The sequence below is a fragment of the Ascidia mentula genome, chromosome 4, assembly GCF_947561715.1.
Source record: "Ascidia mentula chromosome 4, kaAscMent1.1, whole genome shotgun sequence".
NCBI lineage: Eukaryota > Metazoa > Chordata > Ascidiacea > Phlebobranchia > Ascidiidae > Ascidia > Ascidia mentula.
In genome coordinates, this window is record NC_138569.1 from 908,914 (window position 1) to 929,264 (window position 20,351).

The 20,351-nt window shown below is 36.1% G+C and overlaps 1 protein-coding gene across 1 annotated transcript in view; it reads left to right on the forward strand.

Annotated features, from left to right (window-relative positions):
- Positions 1-11,340: 11,340 nt before the first annotated feature.
- Positions 11,341-20,351, forward strand: part of LOC145899853 (uncharacterized) — an 82,370-nt gene continuing 73,359 nt past the window's right edge. Inside the window, exons 1-7 of the mRNA XM_082988779.1 lie at positions 11,341-11,427; positions 11,951-12,069; positions 14,665-14,729; positions 15,146-15,249; positions 15,311-15,499; positions 15,637-15,773; positions 17,227-17,362. Coding sequence (XP_082844905.1) covers positions 11,352-11,427; positions 11,951-12,069; positions 14,665-14,729; positions 15,146-15,249; positions 15,311-15,499; positions 15,637-15,773; positions 17,227-17,362 — 826 coding nt within the window. The 5' untranslated portion in view covers positions 11,341-11,351. The remainder of the gene's footprint in view (positions 11,428-11,950; positions 12,070-14,664; positions 14,730-15,145; positions 15,250-15,310; positions 15,500-15,636; positions 15,774-17,226; positions 17,363-20,351) is intronic.

The following is a 20,351-nucleotide window of genomic DNA, read 5'->3' on the forward strand; positions in this document are numbered from 1 at the left end:
AAAATGTTCTCCTATGCTTATGTCACATCACACCTATGTTCTTGTATTATATTACTTCGAGCGCCTCATGATATCACGTGACATTATTGACCAATCAGCTCTCAGTATGGAGAGCTTTAAAGCCCAGTGTGTACCTGTAAATTCATTCTATTTTGATTCTATTTGATTCCATTCGATTCTACTTGTTTCATCGTATTACTGCTATTATTACTGAGACTCTACAAGCTATTTGCCGGCTTGGGATTTATTCCCACAGCCTGATAATAAACTGTTTATTCGGATACAACGGTTTGCTGGTGAGGTTCAAACCTTACAAGTGCGAATTCGAATGTACCTATGTTCAAGACACCGGGGAAACCCCAAATTACGTCACAATGAAGGTGGAGGCAAGTTATGACGTCACGCTAAAAACACGTCACTAGCCGAAGATACGCACCGTCGAAGATTCTCGCCTACACGCACATACGCGGTTAACCCTGGCGGTTGCCTTATTGGTATCGGACTATTGTCATTCTAGCAAAATAAAAAAAAAAATTCAAATTAGTTCCGCATGACTTCCCACAACTTTCAAATAATATTTTGAGTCTTTATTTTTAGTTTAAAAGGAAATCATTTAATTTTATACTTCACAGCGTATCCGTTCACACAAAATGATGGTAATTGTATGGGCGTTCTAAACACTTTCCGGGACTAATATTTTTCTAAAAATCGCTCTAGAGTACAGCATTAGCTAAACGCTCATATGGAAATAAAATGGTAGACAAGCGCCGTTTTTTAACGAAATGGATGTTTTCGTCAACAATTGCAACCAGAATAAGGTATACAAGGAAATTCTTTTAACGTTTTAAACACTTTCTGGTACTAATATTTTTCTAAAAATTGCAGTGTAGGTATAGTACAGCAAAGTTGAACGCTCATAACAAAAAAAATGGTAGACAAGCGAAGTTTTCCAGCAAAATTACTTTTAATGTAACAAAACAAACTTTGGTTCAGATGACACAGAGACTGTTTCATCATAAGCGCATTAAACGCAAGCTTCCATTGGCATGGGCTTAAAAAGAACTAGTGCTGTTGTCAATACAGTTATATTTTAAATACTTTCCGGGACTAATATTTTTCAAAAAATCGCTGTATGGGTAAAGAACAGTATCAGCTGAACGCTTATATCAAAAAACAAATGGTAGACAAGCGAATTGCACAAACGTTTTGAACACTTTCGCACTATTTTTTTTTTCAAAATCACTTTTTTGGTATTTACTGCATTGATGTGCGCCTTTAAGTTCCGCAAAAGATATTATAATTTACGAAATTTACCTGTGTGATTATACGCTGTAACAAAAAACATGAAAACACAATAGATAAGCTTTACAGTCCGTCTGCTGTTAGTTATGATTAGGACTTTTCGACGCAGTGAAAACGCACACAACAGCCAAGTTGCTGCCAGGCGCGCTAGTTACCGTCTATTCCAGACTTTTTCCTCGCTTAAGCGGATATTTTCGTTGTAGGTGCTAGGTACTTTACACGCTTACAAAAGCCTTTCATCGAAATAAAGTCCAGCACAGCTGCTTTGTTGACAGCATTTGGTTCGATGCTGGAGGCTATATATTACCAATGTTATGATAGTCATTATTAATATTCGGTCCGTAAACATATTCCCCCCACGAAATCGCACACAAGTAGGTATCGCTGTAAGGGGATTTGAAAGGGCTTTCCAAAGGTGGTAGAATTATCTTTCCAGTCGACCTATGAAAAAAGTTATAGCTGATTTATGACAATGCATACTAATATGCGTCACAAAATTCGTTCGAAATTAATTATTTTTTATAAATTTTGTGTCAATCTATGCATCTTGCCAAACAATTATCGATGTCCCACTAGTAACGGCAGTAACGGCTTCATGTGCGTTTGAAGTTTTTTGACTGGATAAAAGTTTTGTCGACTTGCGTCTCTTTGGACACCAAAGTTAGTTGCTGAAACATTGCCTAAGCAACCGACTAAAGCTGTGTATGCCCCCCTGTAGGTCACAAGATCTTCCAGGAGGCTCAACAAATCCCTGCTGAGTACTGTTCCATCCAATAATTTTGTTTTGAACTTTATACAATAGTACTAGGTCCCTATAAAACTCACAAGACCCAGCAACAGTTATTGGTACACAAGAGGAGAAACTGACAGGTGCATTGTTGCAGATGACCTTAAAAGCAGAATTTCGTTGATTTAATTGCCATATAGGTCTGGAAAGCTATGCTAAGGACGAAAATGCCTGTAAAGTAACTGAAACAACAGGACAACGACTAAAGCTTTCAAAGGTTTACTGATGTCTACGTTAAGTTTTAAACAAGGCGTCGGCAACTAATGGCGTTTGAGTATATATCACACAGCAAACACAAAGACTGGTGATAAAGCAGAAAAAAATACGATAAAAGCTCTCGGACACGCTGTGAAGTATATATTTATGTTATATGAAGAAATAGTTGATTTGATATGGCATTTAAAATTTCCTCTTCGACCAGATAGACGTTTTGGCCATCTGTTTGCCGAAAAAAACTAAATTACTCCAAAACAAAATTAACGACTCGAAACATTATTTGAAATTTGTGGCAAATCATGCAGAACGATCATACTAATTTTTTTTTTTTTTTTCGCCAGAATGACATTAGAGGCACCAAGCAAGCGACGAAAGGCACAACAGTAACGAACAAATATATGCTTAAGCTTCTTTGATTATTCAATATAATCAGCCCATTACAAGCTTGAAATTACGTACGATCGATACAAGGGTGTCCAAAAGCAATTTAAAAAAAATGTAAGCTAAGTATAGCGCGTTTTAGCGACATTGGCGGTAAATATGTCACAAAGTGTGCAACTGTACGTGTCGTACAAACTTCAAATATTGCACAGACAACCACATGTGTGTTTACACCAGCATAATGAACATAGGCGTAATAATAACCATATTTAAATCGACGACAAAACTGTGTTTGTGACGTAACAATTACATTTTACGTCAATTTTAATAAGTTTTCACATGTTTTAAAGAAAAGTCACTCCTTAACAATCGTACTTATTCACAACAAAAAGTATTTCTAAAGTGTACAATATTACGTACCCATGAAGAAGACGTCACAAAAACATGAAATTTGGTACAAATCACAAGAAGGGACATATAACAAACATACTAAAACACAAGTCGCTACCTCTTTATTTACCTTCTTTGAAACAACGATAAACTTTTGTTTGTGACGTAACAACGTTAATGATAGACGGATTCAATCAAAATTGTAACCAACTTATAATACCGTCCCTTCTGTGCAATTGTACCGAAATTTACATTAAGAGCAGTATTTAGTTTGCACACGCACACACACACACACACACACACATAATTTAACAATAACCTAGACAGAAAACAAGGTTAACATACAAATAATAAAAGCTTTGAGAATTGTCATGTATCAAAATATTCCAAATAAAAAATAAAACAAGTCGTTACGATTAGAAGGTACGGACTTCTCAAAAATTACCAGTACTGTTGAGCATCGCAGGTAAATCACAGTGCGGATTTTTAAATGACCTACTGCCCAAAGCATGGTATTCTTGCATAGCAACCAAGTCTATTTGAACGTCTGGTTGCGAAATGAGACGACTAATTGCCCCTTGTAGCTTGCAGTCTTATGCTGCTCCTCGGACAGCATTGTCCGATATAACTTTTAGGTAATGTGAGGTAAGAAGTGTGCGTTGAGAGGACGCGGTCGCGACGTTTGCCTCATGTTAAAAGGGAATTCGAGGACTTCAATTAGAAAAGTTAAGATTTTAGATCCACAATCAACAGCAAGTTGCCGTCAGTCACCCATGCAAAAGACTCACTAGCGATTAGGCGATATGCATTAATTAATAAAATATAAAATTCATTTCAATAATATCCGCATAACATTAACAGTGTAGTAATAAATTACTACGGAAAGTGTTTTAAGTGCATATGACACGGTTATGACAACTTTGCGTAAAACTAAAGATACATCCACAACAAACATATATCCAAAGTTTTACGCCTCTGCGTCAACTAAAAAATGTAGAAAACTGCACGAAAAGTAACAGCGACCAAAAATCGTAAACCTTTTGCGCTAAGGAGGAAAGGACATCACATAAGGCGCTTGCGTCGAAAAAATGCATTGTTTAGATAGGAGAAGGAGCCTTTTTTTGCATATATCGAAAAGTTTAAAACATGGGAAATACACAGATTACGTTACCGTAAAGGTCAGGACAGGGTTTTGCTCCACACAAAAATTTGTCATTGTGACGTCACGAATCAAAGGCTTATTTGTCCCTAATTAGCGGAAGACCATAGGGTATAGCAGAAACGACGTAACTGTGAGTGGACAAAACGACAATGCCAAACTAACGGTTTGTCGCTGTTGTGTTTTCAAAAGTTCATTTATCACGTTAGCGATCATAAATGCTGTAACAACAAGAACACCCTGTCCCAGTAACTGTTTTATTATTACACAACTAAATAAGACATAATAGATCGAACAGCGGTCATCTGTCTTCAGCTTAAATTAACATCAAAATCCGTTTATTGCACTTGTTCACTTTTTTTCCCCTGTTTAATGCAATATTATGCCTAAACCAGTTTTACAATGTTTTCCATTCCTACGCACAAGGCTTGCTGCCAGCACTGGCGCACAACCGAAGCGCCTTCTATGACGTCACGCAACAATATCTCGCTTTCGCACGATCTCGTTCGCAGCGGCAAAAATGCGACTTTGATCAGCTGTATCTGAGAAACCAGTCGTCGTATCAAGCTCCTTTTTTTCGCCAAAAATGTTCTAAAGTTATGAACATCTCTTAGTTTGATTATTAAAATGTTTTATTTTTACGTGTCATATGCATTTTAAAGTATAATTTTATTATTATCAGCTCTAGTTCATTTCAATTTGACAGCAGTATAGAAGCTTTAGTTTGGTGCGGTTATGACGTAATAGCCACTCGTTCATCAGTGTTCGGTTGTTATTATAAAAGTCATTTCGATGGAAACGGCGCTTATGCACCATTTTTTCAGTATGAGCGTTTAGATGATGCTGTACTCTACCTATATGACGATTTTTAGAAAAAATATTAGTCCCGGAAAGTGTTTAAAGCGTCAATAGAATTTCATTGCATGTCATAGTTCGGTTGTAATTGTTGACTGAAAAAGTTATTTCGATGCAAAACGGGGCATTTGACATAAGATTGCACGTGAGTTCTAATTGTTGTGTTTTCCTAACCAGACTTAAATTGAAAACTCGATGCAAGCACTTCGCCAATATTTATTTAACATGAACCATTTTGGACACGAAATTAACAAACGCAATGATACCAACGCCAAACTGAGTGAATTTACGCCCAAACGCTCAGACAGAATTAAACAGAACCAAATCACAAAACCAATGAACTACAGCTACGCTGCCCTGCCCTGCCTCGGCCCGCCTCAGCTAAACGCACACGGAAAGTTACATTATTTAAACCGGAGAGAAACAAAGTGATCGAAGTGTGATTAAAGAAAGCTAAGGTCAGCGGACATTAAAGAAAGGTCGGTTACTGAAAGACAATAAAGGACATTCACATGGGAAAACTTCTAAAGTCTCTAAGCGACCAAATCACTTGAGATTAACATGACGCCAAATAGCTGTTAAACAATATCACACAAAGGACACAAATCACGAGAATGTACAACAGCTGCTATCGCCACACTTTAAAATGAAACACGCTTGACAAGACGACCTAAAAATGCCTTTACCCAGTGAAGAGAGAGACTCCGAACAACGACAAACTGACCATGCAACCTAAGTCCATAAATGCAACCGTCAAAATGTAACGTAAAATCACGTTACAGACGCTAAAGGTGTACAATTGAAGAAAAGGCAAAGCAAGAAGACAAAAAAGGGTTAAACATAATGGCGAGAAATCAGCACAAATTCTGTTGTTGTTGGTCGCCTTTTAGCGTATTTGCATCGATAAATTACAAATTGCGCACAAAGAAGAGCGCAGTTAAAAAAGTGTTATGATGTTAATTGTTTATTTCATACATGAGGCTTCAAGTCACTGTAACTAAGGAACAACTGCAAAACACATAGGTCAAAAGAAAACAGTACATACGCCTGTCTTGTTTTAATTTCACAACAAAAAGCATTCAAAATTAATGTTATTTTGATGTCGAACAGTAAATGCGAAGGAGAAAAATACAAGGGGACACGAAGTTTAGCACTGAGCCAACTGCATACATTTTCCCAGTAATGTATTACAATATGGCAATTTACAATAAGATGTAAAACAGTTTCCGCGGTATTTTCGCAAAAGACACGTGAACCTGTTTCTGTAAACTTCAGATCCTTTAACTTTTTGTTGGTCACAATGGCCCTGAGATTTAGCTTAATTTGAAAACTTATTAATTTAGTTTCCACTGTAGCTTGAGGTATATTTTTATACATTTGCCTTCAAGTTACTCTGTCATTGACTAAGGACTCCTATACAGCTTGTGTTTTGGGTTGAATCGTATTGGCGGTTTGAAGACACAAATACAAAGCCTTTGTTCTCTCGCAATGTTTCAAGATATTTTTTAAAAACGTCTGTTAGGTTTTTATGTGAAGGCACTGGTCCATAGTCCCACTCCTCGGGTATGCATGTTATAAGTTTGAGAAACTTAATGAAATCTATTGTACTTGGGCCAAGACTAAATTTTGTAGTAAGTGCATCATATTTCAAATATTCTCCGTTGTGGTCTAGCAGGTCGTTGTGGGCCATTACTCCCGCGTCTGCAAAGTTTTCGAAATAGAAGGGTTTACTGCGTTTTTTTATTGATTTGTTAAACCAAAGAGGTATTGCATGCGTGGTTGGGGTTTTTGCTCAGGATTGATTTCGCAATGTTTATGATACAACGGAGGGTTCTCAATGAGATGAGGCTCCTCAAAATTAAACTAGATGGGCTGACCGTCGAGTTTAATAGTGCCTCCCATCTGTTTGGGTGTAAGAATGCAGTTTAAGGATCAGTTATATTTTTTGTTTCCTCGCAAAATAATTTCCCAAGCGCTTTAAATTTTAAAGCCAACATATAGTTCTCAATACGTATCATGCCCGTCCCGCCGTTATCCAAACTTTTACACAGGTTCACTCTTTTAATTCGTTCCCAAGATGAGCCCCATATGAATTTAAATAATGCTTGGTCGATTTTACAAATGCATTTTTTTGGGATGATCACTGGTAGGACGCACAGCTTATCATTAGGGGTATAATGAGACTCTTGGCCATCGTTATCTTACCGAGAAGGGTTATTCCTCTGGTCGCCTAAAGGTTCATTACTATGTTCGCTTTTTTTAGTGACGGGGAAAAGTTCAGTCCGATAAGTTCGCCATTTTTGTATTTTCTTAGTGGTATTATAACCCCAAGGTACTTAAAAGATTCCGAGGGCCATTGAAGACCATCCTTTTGAAATTGTTTATGTTGGTTTGAGCGATTTGGACCCATAAAAAAGGCACAGGACTTAAAAAGGCATCCATATTTACTTTGCAACCTGTCATTTCGCCGAACTCCTCTTAAATTTGAAAGATTTTGGTGAAATTCGCATCAGAACCTTTAGTAAAAACAAGTGTATCATCTGCAAATAAAGATGTTTTGTATTCTTTATCGTTTAGTGGTATGCCGTCAAAATCGCCCTGTCTAAGCCGCGTTGGTCGGCATTCGATGCAGAGCACGAACAACGTTGGGGAGAGTGGGTCTCCCTGTCTGACGCCACGTTCTATGTCAAACTATTCTTAGACAAAGTTGCTATTGGTGATTCTCGCAAAAGCATTTTAATAAAATCATTTATTGAGATTGACCAATCTGACTCCGAACACGAACGCAGAGAGAGTTGCGTAGATAAATTCCACCTTAATGTGTCAAAGGCTTTATAAATATCTAAAGACAGTACTGCCCCAGGAACGCGGTAATGGTCCGTACTGTCAATCATATCGAACAGCAACCAGATATTTGTTCCTATATAGTTTGTTCCTATACCAAAAAATCATGAAAAATTCAACGGGAAAGCAATCCAGGCCTGGCGATTTGTTTTTTTGCATGGTTTTAATCACATTTAAAAATTCCACTTCCGTTGTCTCTTCATTTAATTTTTCCGCTTGTTCGCAGGTAATTTTTGGTAGCGCGAGCTTTTCTAGGTTACTTGTCAGAAGGGTGAGTCGAACATGAAAGTTTCCCATACAGGTGGTTATAGAAGCCAACTAGATTATTAAGTATTAATTTATGGTCAGTCGATATAGTAGCGTTAATTAATAATCTAGAAATTTTTTGTCGACATGTCGTTTTTCTAAACTAAAGTATTTTGTGTTTTTTTATCCTTCTTCTGCCCAACGTGCCCTATTCCAAAATAATGGCACTTTTTGTTTGTCGCTCCAAAAGGGTGTGTCAGAAAAGTTTGACAGTTCTGCGAATAGGTTGTGGAAATATTCTGGGGAGTCGTTGTTGGGTGCGTAAACATTAGCTAGGGTTATTGTTATGGAGTTAATTTCTATTTCAGCCAAAATGAATCGGCCTTCGCGATCGGATACGATGTTTTTTAACGTATAAGAGAGGCCTTTGTTAAACAGGATTCCTACTCCCCTGCTGTTCCTATTGCCATGTGACCAAATAGCTTCCCCGCCCCATTCTAGTTGCTATAATTTCGCGTTGACTGGACTTCAACGGGTCTCTTGCAAAAAGGCAATGTGACACTTGCGACGCAAAAAGTTAAACACCGATTTCCGTTTTATAATCTTGTTTAGCCCCCGAACATTAAAGGAAACAATATGGGACGTCATTATAACATTATTTAATATTTTTTCAGTCCAATATCCATATCCCACTCGAATTCCATGCCGCACGGACAAGGAAATGGTTCGCCAGGGTTTATAAACTGCGCAAATACTTGACCACAGTCACAGTTAATTATTTTATGTTTACAACAATCAATGCTCATCGTTGCCTTAGGAAAACGATTCATCGAATTAGAGACACATACGATAGGACCTTTCGCATTGGATACATTCGAAGGTGCCCTCCTCTTTCGGAATTCTGGTTGGAAGTCCTGGCAACATGGCATAAGCCGCATTGTGCTTCGACATGTCGGACATTTGCAGACTTTCCTCCCCACTTCCACAAGGAACAGTTCATCTCTGCAACATTGTACCGCCACAGTCCATTCTTTCGAGCATCCCCAGCAGCGTGTTGATTTAGATTTGGAGGAAACCAAGATTTCCTCCTCACATTCTGGACAGTTCAAAGAAATCACACTTTCGCAGAGACTGATTGACTTTTAAGCAGGTCTTCAGGGCTTCTTGTTGGTCGTTTTCTGATGGTCCGCTTATCAATGGGCGTGCTTGCGTGAGGTGATTTCATGGCTTGGAACTCATCGGTTAAGTTATGACCAGCAATTGTGTTGGACACTTTGGCACTCTCGCCCTCAGGACTTTTATCAGTAAAAGTATCAGGTTGCTCCATAGTTTACTTCTGTGTTTGAACGTTTTGGTGACTGAACATTTGCAAGCTTTGGAAAATCCAATTTACGTTTTGGGCAAACGAATTGTTTGTGACCCTTTTCCCCGCAGTATTTACAGGTTGCTACCTGACCATGGTAGGTAACATAAAATTCGCAGTCCATTATTCTGATGTAGCTTGGGATTGGGTTATCTTCTAGGTCGGATGCGTTGATTGTGGCGATACGCATGCCTGAAAGCCAACCATCCCTTCCTTTGCGATGTATCATCTTGGAAACATTCCCATATTTTTTTTTGTCAACTCTTCTGCTATTGCCTGGTTTGGTAAGGGTATTGAAACCCATCCTACAGCGACATTAACTTTTTCACTTTCGTTAAGTCGTAGGTGTTTTACCCCTTAAAGGGTACTAAGATTTGCGTCGAGCACATGTTCTCTAGATGTACAGGTGATGTCAAAAGAATTTCACTCATTTCAGCAATTCCAGTAAACTATTTGACTAAGTACTGTAGATTATTAAGAGTTTCTAACACATTTTCTCTCTAGAAAAATCTCTAGCGTCCCATGCGACCACAGCATGATACTGGAAGTCGAAGTGACATGCCGCAGCGTTCCGGTCTTGTTTTCACCGGTTCCGCCTGTTCAATGGACTCCTAGTGTAACATAATGTCGTTACTGGAATAATTTTCTTGTAAAAACATGTGTACTCACCAACAGCGGACTCGACGCCATCTTTGTTCCCGCATTTAATTAGGGGAAATCCTGGATAGCCTAAACCGCCACCTCCCGTGATTGGACAGTCCTTTTCACATGTGTGAGCAGAAGTCGTAGCCCTTCATCTGATAGATGGATCCCATCGTTACTAAGTAACTGAGATGGGATGCCACCCTCAATAAACTGAAGTTCCACTTCTTCTGCTGACTTACTCAATTCTTTGTTGAGCGTTGTAACCAAACGTGGCTTCTTGGTCAAAGGTAATATTCCAGTGTGAAAAATCTGCAACACGAAATAGGGTATAAATGCTTAGAACGCATATTGTTTAAATGACACAAAGTAATGTATAGTATTTCTACATACCTTGACGAATGGGTAAAGTGTCCGTACCAATCGGACAAGAGCTTTCATGTGGTCAACAATTCACGAAATTATTGCATTATCATTACGTAACATTTATGCAATATAATGTAACAAATACGTAATAACTAGATGTGTTGTGTCGCATTAACTATTTTAGTACGTACGCCAGTGGTAAAGATGGGTCGCACAATAAAACTTGCATTGAAAGTCGCGAACTGAAAAAGGTTGGGAAGCACTCCTTTAGACGATGCCACAATGGACTCTATTGGACCAGTGGTTTTTGCTCTATGATCCTGACAATTTGTCGTCGTGAGAAGAGTGCATGTTGTTTGTTGTGTTTTTTTCGTAATGACTGCGGTCTATTTTGGCAAGTTTATTTGAAATGGCATTTAACAAATCAATAAAAGTCACACGACGCAATTCTCCGACGGCGTTCCGACGCAGTGGGCATCAGCCTTTACTCGTGAGACGTGTAAATTTTCATTAAACAACATTTTGGTTCTGTGGATGTTGTACCTTACGAAGTATGCTATTGCAGTTCGTTGACGGGCGCAGCGAGTGTGGAGAGGAAAACTTCGAAGTCTTGTAAATTTTTGTTACGTCATAGGCTATGACGTTATTTTTGGCATGGTGACTCGTAAGGTGTCATTTAACAATCGTGTCAAGTTTCAGGTTTGTAGTGCTAGGGATAGCCGAGATATTAGGTGTGGTGCTAAAAGTACACCAAACCCATACACTAGACCCGACCCGTTTTATGTAGACCACAGTTGCCAATGTTATTTTTTGGAAAATTATTTAAAGTTTGCCCTATTTTTGTTCTATGGGCGGCTACAAGCAATGTAAGCCAAGGTGGGCATATTATGAATTAACATTACTAATAAAGTGGTAGACATGATTTCTGCAATGCAACTGGTCATTCCAAAACCTAACATTATTATTTACCATAAAAGCTGTAATAACTATGTCGATTTTTTTTTTACTTTCTCATGGACACCTGAATCTATAACCCTTGTGGTTGTGATTTTGTTAGTGCCCTTTCAATTTTTATTTTTGTATTTTTTTTGTTCATGCATGTTCAAGTTCTTTTCTGTACAATAAAAATAATTTGCCTGTTTTTAGTTTTGTCTAAATCTTGATTGGACTATAATAAAACAAGAAAGCCTATGCAGTGTATATATATTATGTATGTTTGGTTCATCTATTGCTGGTTTAGAAGAGGAACTACATTTTTAAACTTTTTGGTACTAATGGATACCTTTCAACATTGTACATTGTTTCATAAAATCAGTATTTTTTATTCAGTTTGTTAACTTTCATTTAAAGCCCTTTTCAAATCTTTGGTAGACACAATGTACAATGTCATTTAATACAGGACAACAAATTGTTGTGTCACCACTGAACAAGCAAGCAACAGGTGCAGATGTGCTTGTCACTATTACTTCACCCAAAGCTGGAGATTCTTTGTATTTTAATCAGATCTGGACAAACCATGTAAGTTTTTTTACGTGGTGAAAACTTTCTTGAAGACCTTCTATGAAGGCCTAGTTATTATAAGATCTATTTTTCTTTGAAGAAAAAAAAGAAACAAATCTGTGCCAAGGTTTATTTTTAGTTTGACATCTGCTGCACATAAATTTTTTTTGGACAACACAAAAATTTTACGTTTTGTTTTAGTTCTTTGCATAAAAGATATATACATTTTTTTGAGAAAAAATGGTATGGAGAGCAAAATTTACTGGTCATTGTAATAAAATATATATAAATATGCAATAGTTCCAGAAAAATGATACAGGGTGTGTAAAGCCTGTGTGCAGCACTATGATTATTATGACTCTTTTTGTACATATAAAGTGTTTTAATATCATTTTCAGGGTATAAACAGTTATTCCGGGTATAAAACAGTTATTTTATATTTACATGTCTCAAGCGGTGGTAACATGCTAAGTTACCATTTATTGTAATAAATACCAATTTGGGTGAGAATGCCCTATTTTCTAAAGTTGTCAACCGCTGTATCAAACAGAGCTTATTATCCTGGGTTCCAATATTCCAGGAAGCACACCCAGTGGTTCCACTATCACTATTCTGGGTTACTTAAGTCATTACATAATACTGCGTTGCGCAGCACAGAGTATTACTACGTTACACTGGAATATTCTGTTCATCTTCATTGAAGTATGGACAGCATGTTTGTAAAACTGTGCGACAAGGTTTTATATTTTTTTGCCGCTAATAACCATAGAATTTGCGTGACTTCGGACGACTCTTCGATCGTCGGGGTAAACTCTTCCCTTGTGACAACTCCTGCACCGCGGGTGTACGAATATTGCCAGGCCTAGCGATAGTTTCAGGTGTGACAGTTTCGCGCGTATCGGTACGGCCGGACACGTCATCATCGGATGCATCGCGTGATGTTGGGTGATTCGCTGGTTCATCTCCTGGCTCGTCATCTTGTGATGATGCGTATCTGGGTCGAAGTTGCTCAATCTGTCGTCATATGAGGCCTCGGGGAATAACTTTAACAAGAACACTTCGACTTCCACAGCGTTTGACGACCAGTGCGTTGGGTTCTTTGTCATGCTGTGGGTCTTTGTCATGCTGTGGTCCGTAATACTGTACATAGCAAGGATCACCGACGTTGTATGTCCGGTTAACGCGTGTAGTAGAAACATCGTGTTTAACTCCTTGCAACTGCTTTTTCTGGACAACAATTCCTCTTTCTTTACAGTAGTTTCGGAACTCCTCCTATGAAAACAATGGTGCATTGTCGAACACTATTGAGTGTGAATATCCAAAATGTGCAAAAATCTTCTATTTGAGTTTATATTTGTGAAAATTTATGTTTACTAGTAGCGTATTTATCGCGCGTAAAAAAAACTTACCATGCAACAGAGTAACAAAAATGTCCTAGCCTGGTAACTAACACATGAGAATGGCCAAGTGTATTTTTGATAAAAACATTGTATTAGACAAGACGCGACGATAATTAAAGTAAACTGGTATCGATCACAGGTTTTTTTGTATTTAAACGTAATGCATTTCTTCTTCCTGGTCCTTACATGATAATAGTATGTTTTGTTAAAGACAGTTGTTGGTGCTGGAACATTTTTATGTTAGTAAGGTAAAGCACAAAACTACTTCTAACTAGGGATATGCCAAGGCGAACCCGAACCGAATATCAGCACCGTTTTCATATTCGTGCGAAACCGAATAGTGCGCCTTTTTTCATAGGCCAACAGAAAGGACAATTCCACAAACACGGCAAAGCTCATTAAAAAACTATTCCAACGATACCACACTTGTCTTCTGGTTCGTAGTGGCAATACCCGTTTTACCGACTAGAAAACATTTTTGTCGACTGGCATTGCTTTGGTAAATCCCGGTCGTCTGACATCGTATCATAGATACGGGCGCTGTTAGTAGCGCAGGTTTGCGTGACTAAAACACAAAAGTATTGTTGACAAGAAAAGAACTTAAATCCTGTGTTGTTTATCAATCGAGTTGATCAATCTAACGGCATGATTATGTTTTATTAAAGCAAAGTATCGTTTTTTTCCAAACACTGTCGGACACTGTTAACTTCCTGTAATTTTTTTTTGTATGACGGCAAAACAATCATTGGTCAAGAAACGCGCGTGATACAACCAGTTAACTATTGGTGGCGTCGTACATACACAAGAATATATTCGGGTTCCTTGCTAAAAATGTTTCTGATTTATTCGGTTTCGCACGAACCCGAATCTTTATCCATCTGTCACATCCCTAGTTTTAAACAACTTATTGGTAACAAAAACAATGTACGACTGAACAACAGTCAGTGAAAACATTGACTTGTTTGAGTTAAAAAAAATAAAAGTATAGAAAACTATAAAGAAAAGTATAAAAAAAGGTGGAGGGGTGACTCCTTGGTATGTTTTCAAAAACTGAATATAGTATCGCATTGCTGTAATGGCATATTTACTTTCTTATTATATCACAAAAAGATAATGGCATTAAGTTCTGAAATGAAATGTGTAGCTAACAATGGCTTAACAATTTGATCCACTGCGATATGCATAAAATTAAATTTTGTGTCCTTTGGTTCAGAGTCTTGCTGTAAGTAGCGGGAGTGCGTGGAATTGTTTCGATAACTTGCCACATATTTTGCGCAAGTAAGAAACTTTATTTTTATTATATTATTAGTAACAAAAACAAGGATGCATTCAAAATAATAGATGCTTCTTGGTTTTTCTATTTGTAGGCTAACTTTGCCATATAACCTCATCAGGTATACAAAAACTTTCTTTAAAATTTAGTACATGTAGCGTATTAACCAAATCAGGTGAAAACAATTTTGATGTAGATTTTAACTTGTGCGCATTCCACACAAAAAACCCAAACTAAAGCTAGAAAAGTCAAAACAATTTTGCATCATTTGCCAAATTGCAAGTCATATAAACACGCAAATAGAAGAAAAACAAAACTAGTTTTATAAATAATTTTAAAATTTGCACAGTTGCAACCAACAAGTGTAGTTAAAGTATAATCTCAACAAAAAAGCATTTTAAATATTTCATTTCATTTTTAGATGCAACAGCGTTACTGGAGTTACAGTTTTTTTAAATGTTTCCTCAGACTACTCCAAACTTTACTTTGTTGATAATTCAAATGTTGTCCATTTTAATGTTAAAGGTAAATATTTTTCTGTTTGCATGAATATGGTTACTTTTGTCTTCATGGCATTTATGTTTAGATTGTCCTAGGACTGTAAATAATGGACCAAATATTACAGCTGATAAATATCAGTTCAATCAACCCGGTCAGTTTAAATGCCCAGCAGGACAAGAGTTGTTTTACAGCAACTCAACTCCTGTTATCAGGGATACAACTTGTCAAAATGATGCAACATGGTTTGGAGAGGAAGGACTTGAATGTTGGGGAGGTAAATATTGCAGCTTTTTTCAAGATGTATATGCCAAATGTTTTTGATTAAAGGCTACTTACAACTGGTGCCTATACTCATTTGAAAGCACATGTGTTCCTCACTATTCCCCAACAAAAGCAGGTGTTTACATCTAGATCCTCAGCCTTACTTGACTGGAAATTTTTCTGGCAATGAAGGAACAACAACTTATATATTCTGCAACACAACACCATCTGCTCACCCTCCAGTCAATAATGTTTCCTTTTATATTGGAAAAACAATGGAACAGCAGGTAGGCCCTTGCAAAAATTTTGTTAAAAGCATTGAAAGGTACACAACGCAAATAAGGATACATGTTAAAATATTTTATATCAGTGTTCCACAAATATTGGACTGTGAGTCGTTAGTAACCGGTCTGTATAGAAAAAACAATTTTTTTGTCTTAATATGGATGTCATGCACTTCATGCATGCACCATTGATAACCTTGGCATGCCTAATCCAGTCACCCACTTGCATTGTTTTCACAATGTTTAGCAAAACTGTTGTCTTTAGTATATGCTTTCAGTATTTTATTTACAATACACCAAGGCCTGTGAAAATATTTTCCCTTTACTTGCACCAACTTGTTTTTTATCTACTTTTTTGCATGTTTTAACTTGAAAGTACTGCAAAACTATGGTCAGATGTAATAAAAAAGCATAGAGAGTCAGTTATGAAATAATTTTGTACATGTGTCATTATCTTAACATGGGTGTGCCAGATTGTTCTGTGTTGTTCACCCCTGTGATATTAAATTAATTAAGTAACATGCTCTGGTACATTTACACAAATGGTATATGTCCTGACTAATGATAAGTAATGTAGGACATGTACAATTATCACAAAATGCCATGGACATCTTTTGTACATGATTCAACAGTTCAACAACTTGTTTTCTGCAACATATAAAGACCAAATTTTTTTCTGTTGTTTTTTATTACTGTATTGCATAATATGACAAATTAAAAATTTGCAACATCGCAAGTTAAGAAAAAATAGAAGAGTAAACATAAAATATTCATATGATAAGCCAAGTGGAGCCAAATCTTTGCTTGGCCATTTGGCCTTATGGTCAGCAAAGTTGGCTGAAAGTCACACCAGCTACACTGATGAGACCTTTTAGGTCGAAACAGTGGCCATATGTCTGCAGTTTACACATAAAACAATCAACTAGGTATACAGTGTAAGTAAATTTTTACTGATTTGTACTTAATATCTTTGCCAAAGTTTAGGAAACTGGTTAACATTGTATTTAATACAAACAATTGTTTTTGATCATTACCATTAGCGTGACCACGAAACAAAGCAACTGCGAAGATGAACACTTAATATTCGTACCTGCATAGCGGAAAATTGAAATTCCTTGAGCTACAATAGGCGAAATTAATATTTCTGTAATAAAGATCTTATACTGGCGCTGATCGTCGTTTACTCCTTTTGGAACTCTAGAAATATTAAATTGATTTGTAAAGACAAATCCATCAGTAACTGACTTGCAAAGGCTGATTCCTGCAGTCATTTTCTGTTTCTGAAGTTTTTCTCTATTACCTGAAAATTAATCGCACTTTCACACCTCTCAAAACAATGTGCAAAATTGTTAAGAGTGGTATTCTTACACCTATTAAAACACTCCCTTAGATCCATCACTGATGGGTTATATTGCTATTGGTTCAAACATTAGTTACGTTTTTTTTGTTATACAAGGGAAGACAACAGACATACTTTGTAACTCTCCAGCGTCAAATGAATGGGAAAGAGGTGACTTGCAAAGCAAACACCAAGTACACAATTCTCAATACTAGTTTGGGAATATCAACACCTAAGACATTAAATGTCAAATGTAAGTAACAAATTGTACAATACAACTAAAATGAGTTAATAGACTGCGCACTTTATTTTGTTAATTTTAGTGGTGTGTCATTTTGCGATTTTGTTGCTGCAAAAATTATTCAACTCAACTAGATGTGACACAAAATAACACATCTGCCATTTTATACATTTTTTGTGGACAAAAAACCTGCCAATTGTGACATCATACACACACAGTAATAAAGATGGTAGCCAGTAATTATGATATTGTGAACACTGATCTTAAAAGTTGAACAAAAAGTCTCTGAAACCTGGGTTGATGAATGAATAAATGATTGATGCACGAAAATCCACCCAAATCTGGATTATAAAAAATAAATCTGGATAGAAAATATAAAACTACTTTTTTGAAAATTTTGAATACGGAAGTGGTGATGTTCCCTGTTGTGTGCTGCCTATCAAATAATTTGTCAACTTGTTTTGTCAAATTTGTGTCATATTACCTTGTGGGGATTGAAATGTTAACATTTGTTTATAGTTAGTTGATGTAAAATCGTACATCTACTATCTGGAGGTTGTTTTGAATTATATTAGTAATGTAGATTAATTTCAAATACATTTCTTCATGTTCATGAATAAGGTGTATATTTGTTAAGTATGGTAAAGATGTTACTTTGTTTGGACAATATTTACTTGTGCAGCTTAATGTCTAAAAAATGACACATTTGCGAGCTTACAAACAAGATGGAACCAATTCCATGTGAACCAATGTATTTTGTTAAAAAGTTAAACTGGCCTGGTAATCCAGGTCTTTAAATTTTTAATTGTCGTTTGTGAAAGGCTGAAAGTTGTTACATATGTCTTCCAACACCATGAACCTGACAATTTTTGCTTAATTACAGAGTTAATTTATATATAATTAAGTGTATGTGAAGAGGCAGAACATTGCAAAATATTTTTTTCACTGTGAAAACATATGATGATCTTGGATTCACATTGAAAAACTACTTGAGGCCAATTTCTTTAGGTTGCATTATTTTTGCATTGTAAATTAGGGCTTCTTTTAGCAACTTGAAGTATTTTGCTTAGGAGTTCCTTGGCTTAGTGGTTGCTTACTGGTGTGATTTGTCTAGATTTGTACCCTTAATTATTGATGTGAAAATACTACTTGTATCAGGAATTCTATTGTCTGTTAACTTCTCTTACCCCAATAAAAAACACATTAGTTGTGTAAATTAATGTTAATTCTGATTTATTATGTATGTCAAAAAGGACCATGAAACTGTAGTTTTATTTGACAATCTTAAATTATAAAGTTTGATTATATCTGAAAAATGACATATGTCATAAAAACAATGGTGACTTTTGATGTTTTATCGATTTAAATGTCAGTGTAAGTTGCAATATAAATTAACAAGTTTTTTAATGCAATAATGTTCTGCAAGACAATCTTAAAAACTAAAGTTTAATTCTGTATGAAAAATGACATTTGTAATAAGTTTATAAACAAGAGCTGAATTGAACATGAATTTATGTGTTTGTTAAAAAAAAAAATTTGATGTAAATTAACAAGTTCTCTTATGCAAAAATATTGTTCCAAACTTCTAAATTGCAATTAAATGCATTGTAAGATGAATGGGTACCACTACATATTTCACAGAATTTTGCTTGTTGATTGTTTTTTGTTTGTTGTATTCAGATCCACCTTCAATTCCCAACATCACTGTACAGGGGTTATTTCAACAAACTGAAAACCAATATATTTTTTTGCAAAACACCAGTATAAGCTTAAATTGCTCTGTGGATTCAAATCCCAAACCTAAATGTGTTTGGTCATATAATAACTTAAATGAAAGCAATGATTCATGCAACATAAGCAGAAAATTTATTAGTTCAACAAAAGCAACTTGCAAAGCAAATAATGGCATTGGTAATTCTACCAGTCCAACCATTTCAATTGTTTCAGTTCCAACATTGAGTAAGTTAGTGTTGAAGTTTGTTTTTGAATTTAGACATTTTTTCCTTTAAAACATTCTTATTCAGGACAACCAAAGATAACAGTTAATGGTGAAACAGTTAATAACAATGCAACAAAGCTTCTCAATGAAAGCAGTGCTGTTAAATTTAAATGTACTGTTGAGTACCAAAGTTATCTTGGTACGATCTTTAAATGGACAAAAGATGGGATTGATGTTGAGATAGATGTTAGTAATGATAGCATTCTGTCCAAAAATGTTACACCAAATGACACTGGTACATATGTATGCAAGTCTTCTGATGTGTTTGGGAGTTTCCAAACAAGGATTAACATAGGTGTTCAGTGTAAGTTGGCACCATAGAAAGTTTGCTTGTGGTGATAATTTGAAATAGTTTCTCCATTCAAATCTGCATGTTAAAAACAGAGTGTAATATGACATGTTGCATGAATAATTTGTTTTGGAAACTATTGCAAAATGTAGCATTCAGTAGAAATCTTAACTAACCCAAATTGTTCTGTATAAGATTAACTACACCTTTGTTTGTATTGATGGATAACTGTGCAAGTGTATGGTATCTGGTGAATGAATTAATTATCATTAAATAATTTGTTTTGTGTTTTATGTCTTGCTTAACCTGTTAATAACTGGGTGTTTAGTGAAGGTTTCTATTGGTTGCATTAGTTCTATTCCAAACACAAGTTCATATTTTTTGCAACCTACTTCTGTATTCCAAGCATAACTGTAGACATTTCATCGTGGAACAGATTTTTTTCAAAAATTACTTCAACTGTTTTTTTATCTTTTTTTCCCATTAAAAACTTTTACATTTAAACCTTTACCTTGTGTAGCAATTACTTTTCACAACACTCAGGACATAGCAACTAATAATGTATTAGGATGATTTTTCCTCTGTTTTAGTGTTTATTTTCAGTTCAAAAATCTGAAAACATGAAATGACACCCGAGGGTGTCACCTAACATGTATAATGTTAAAATTTGCAAATATATCATTACTTGCTTTACAATCAGAAAAAGCTAGTCA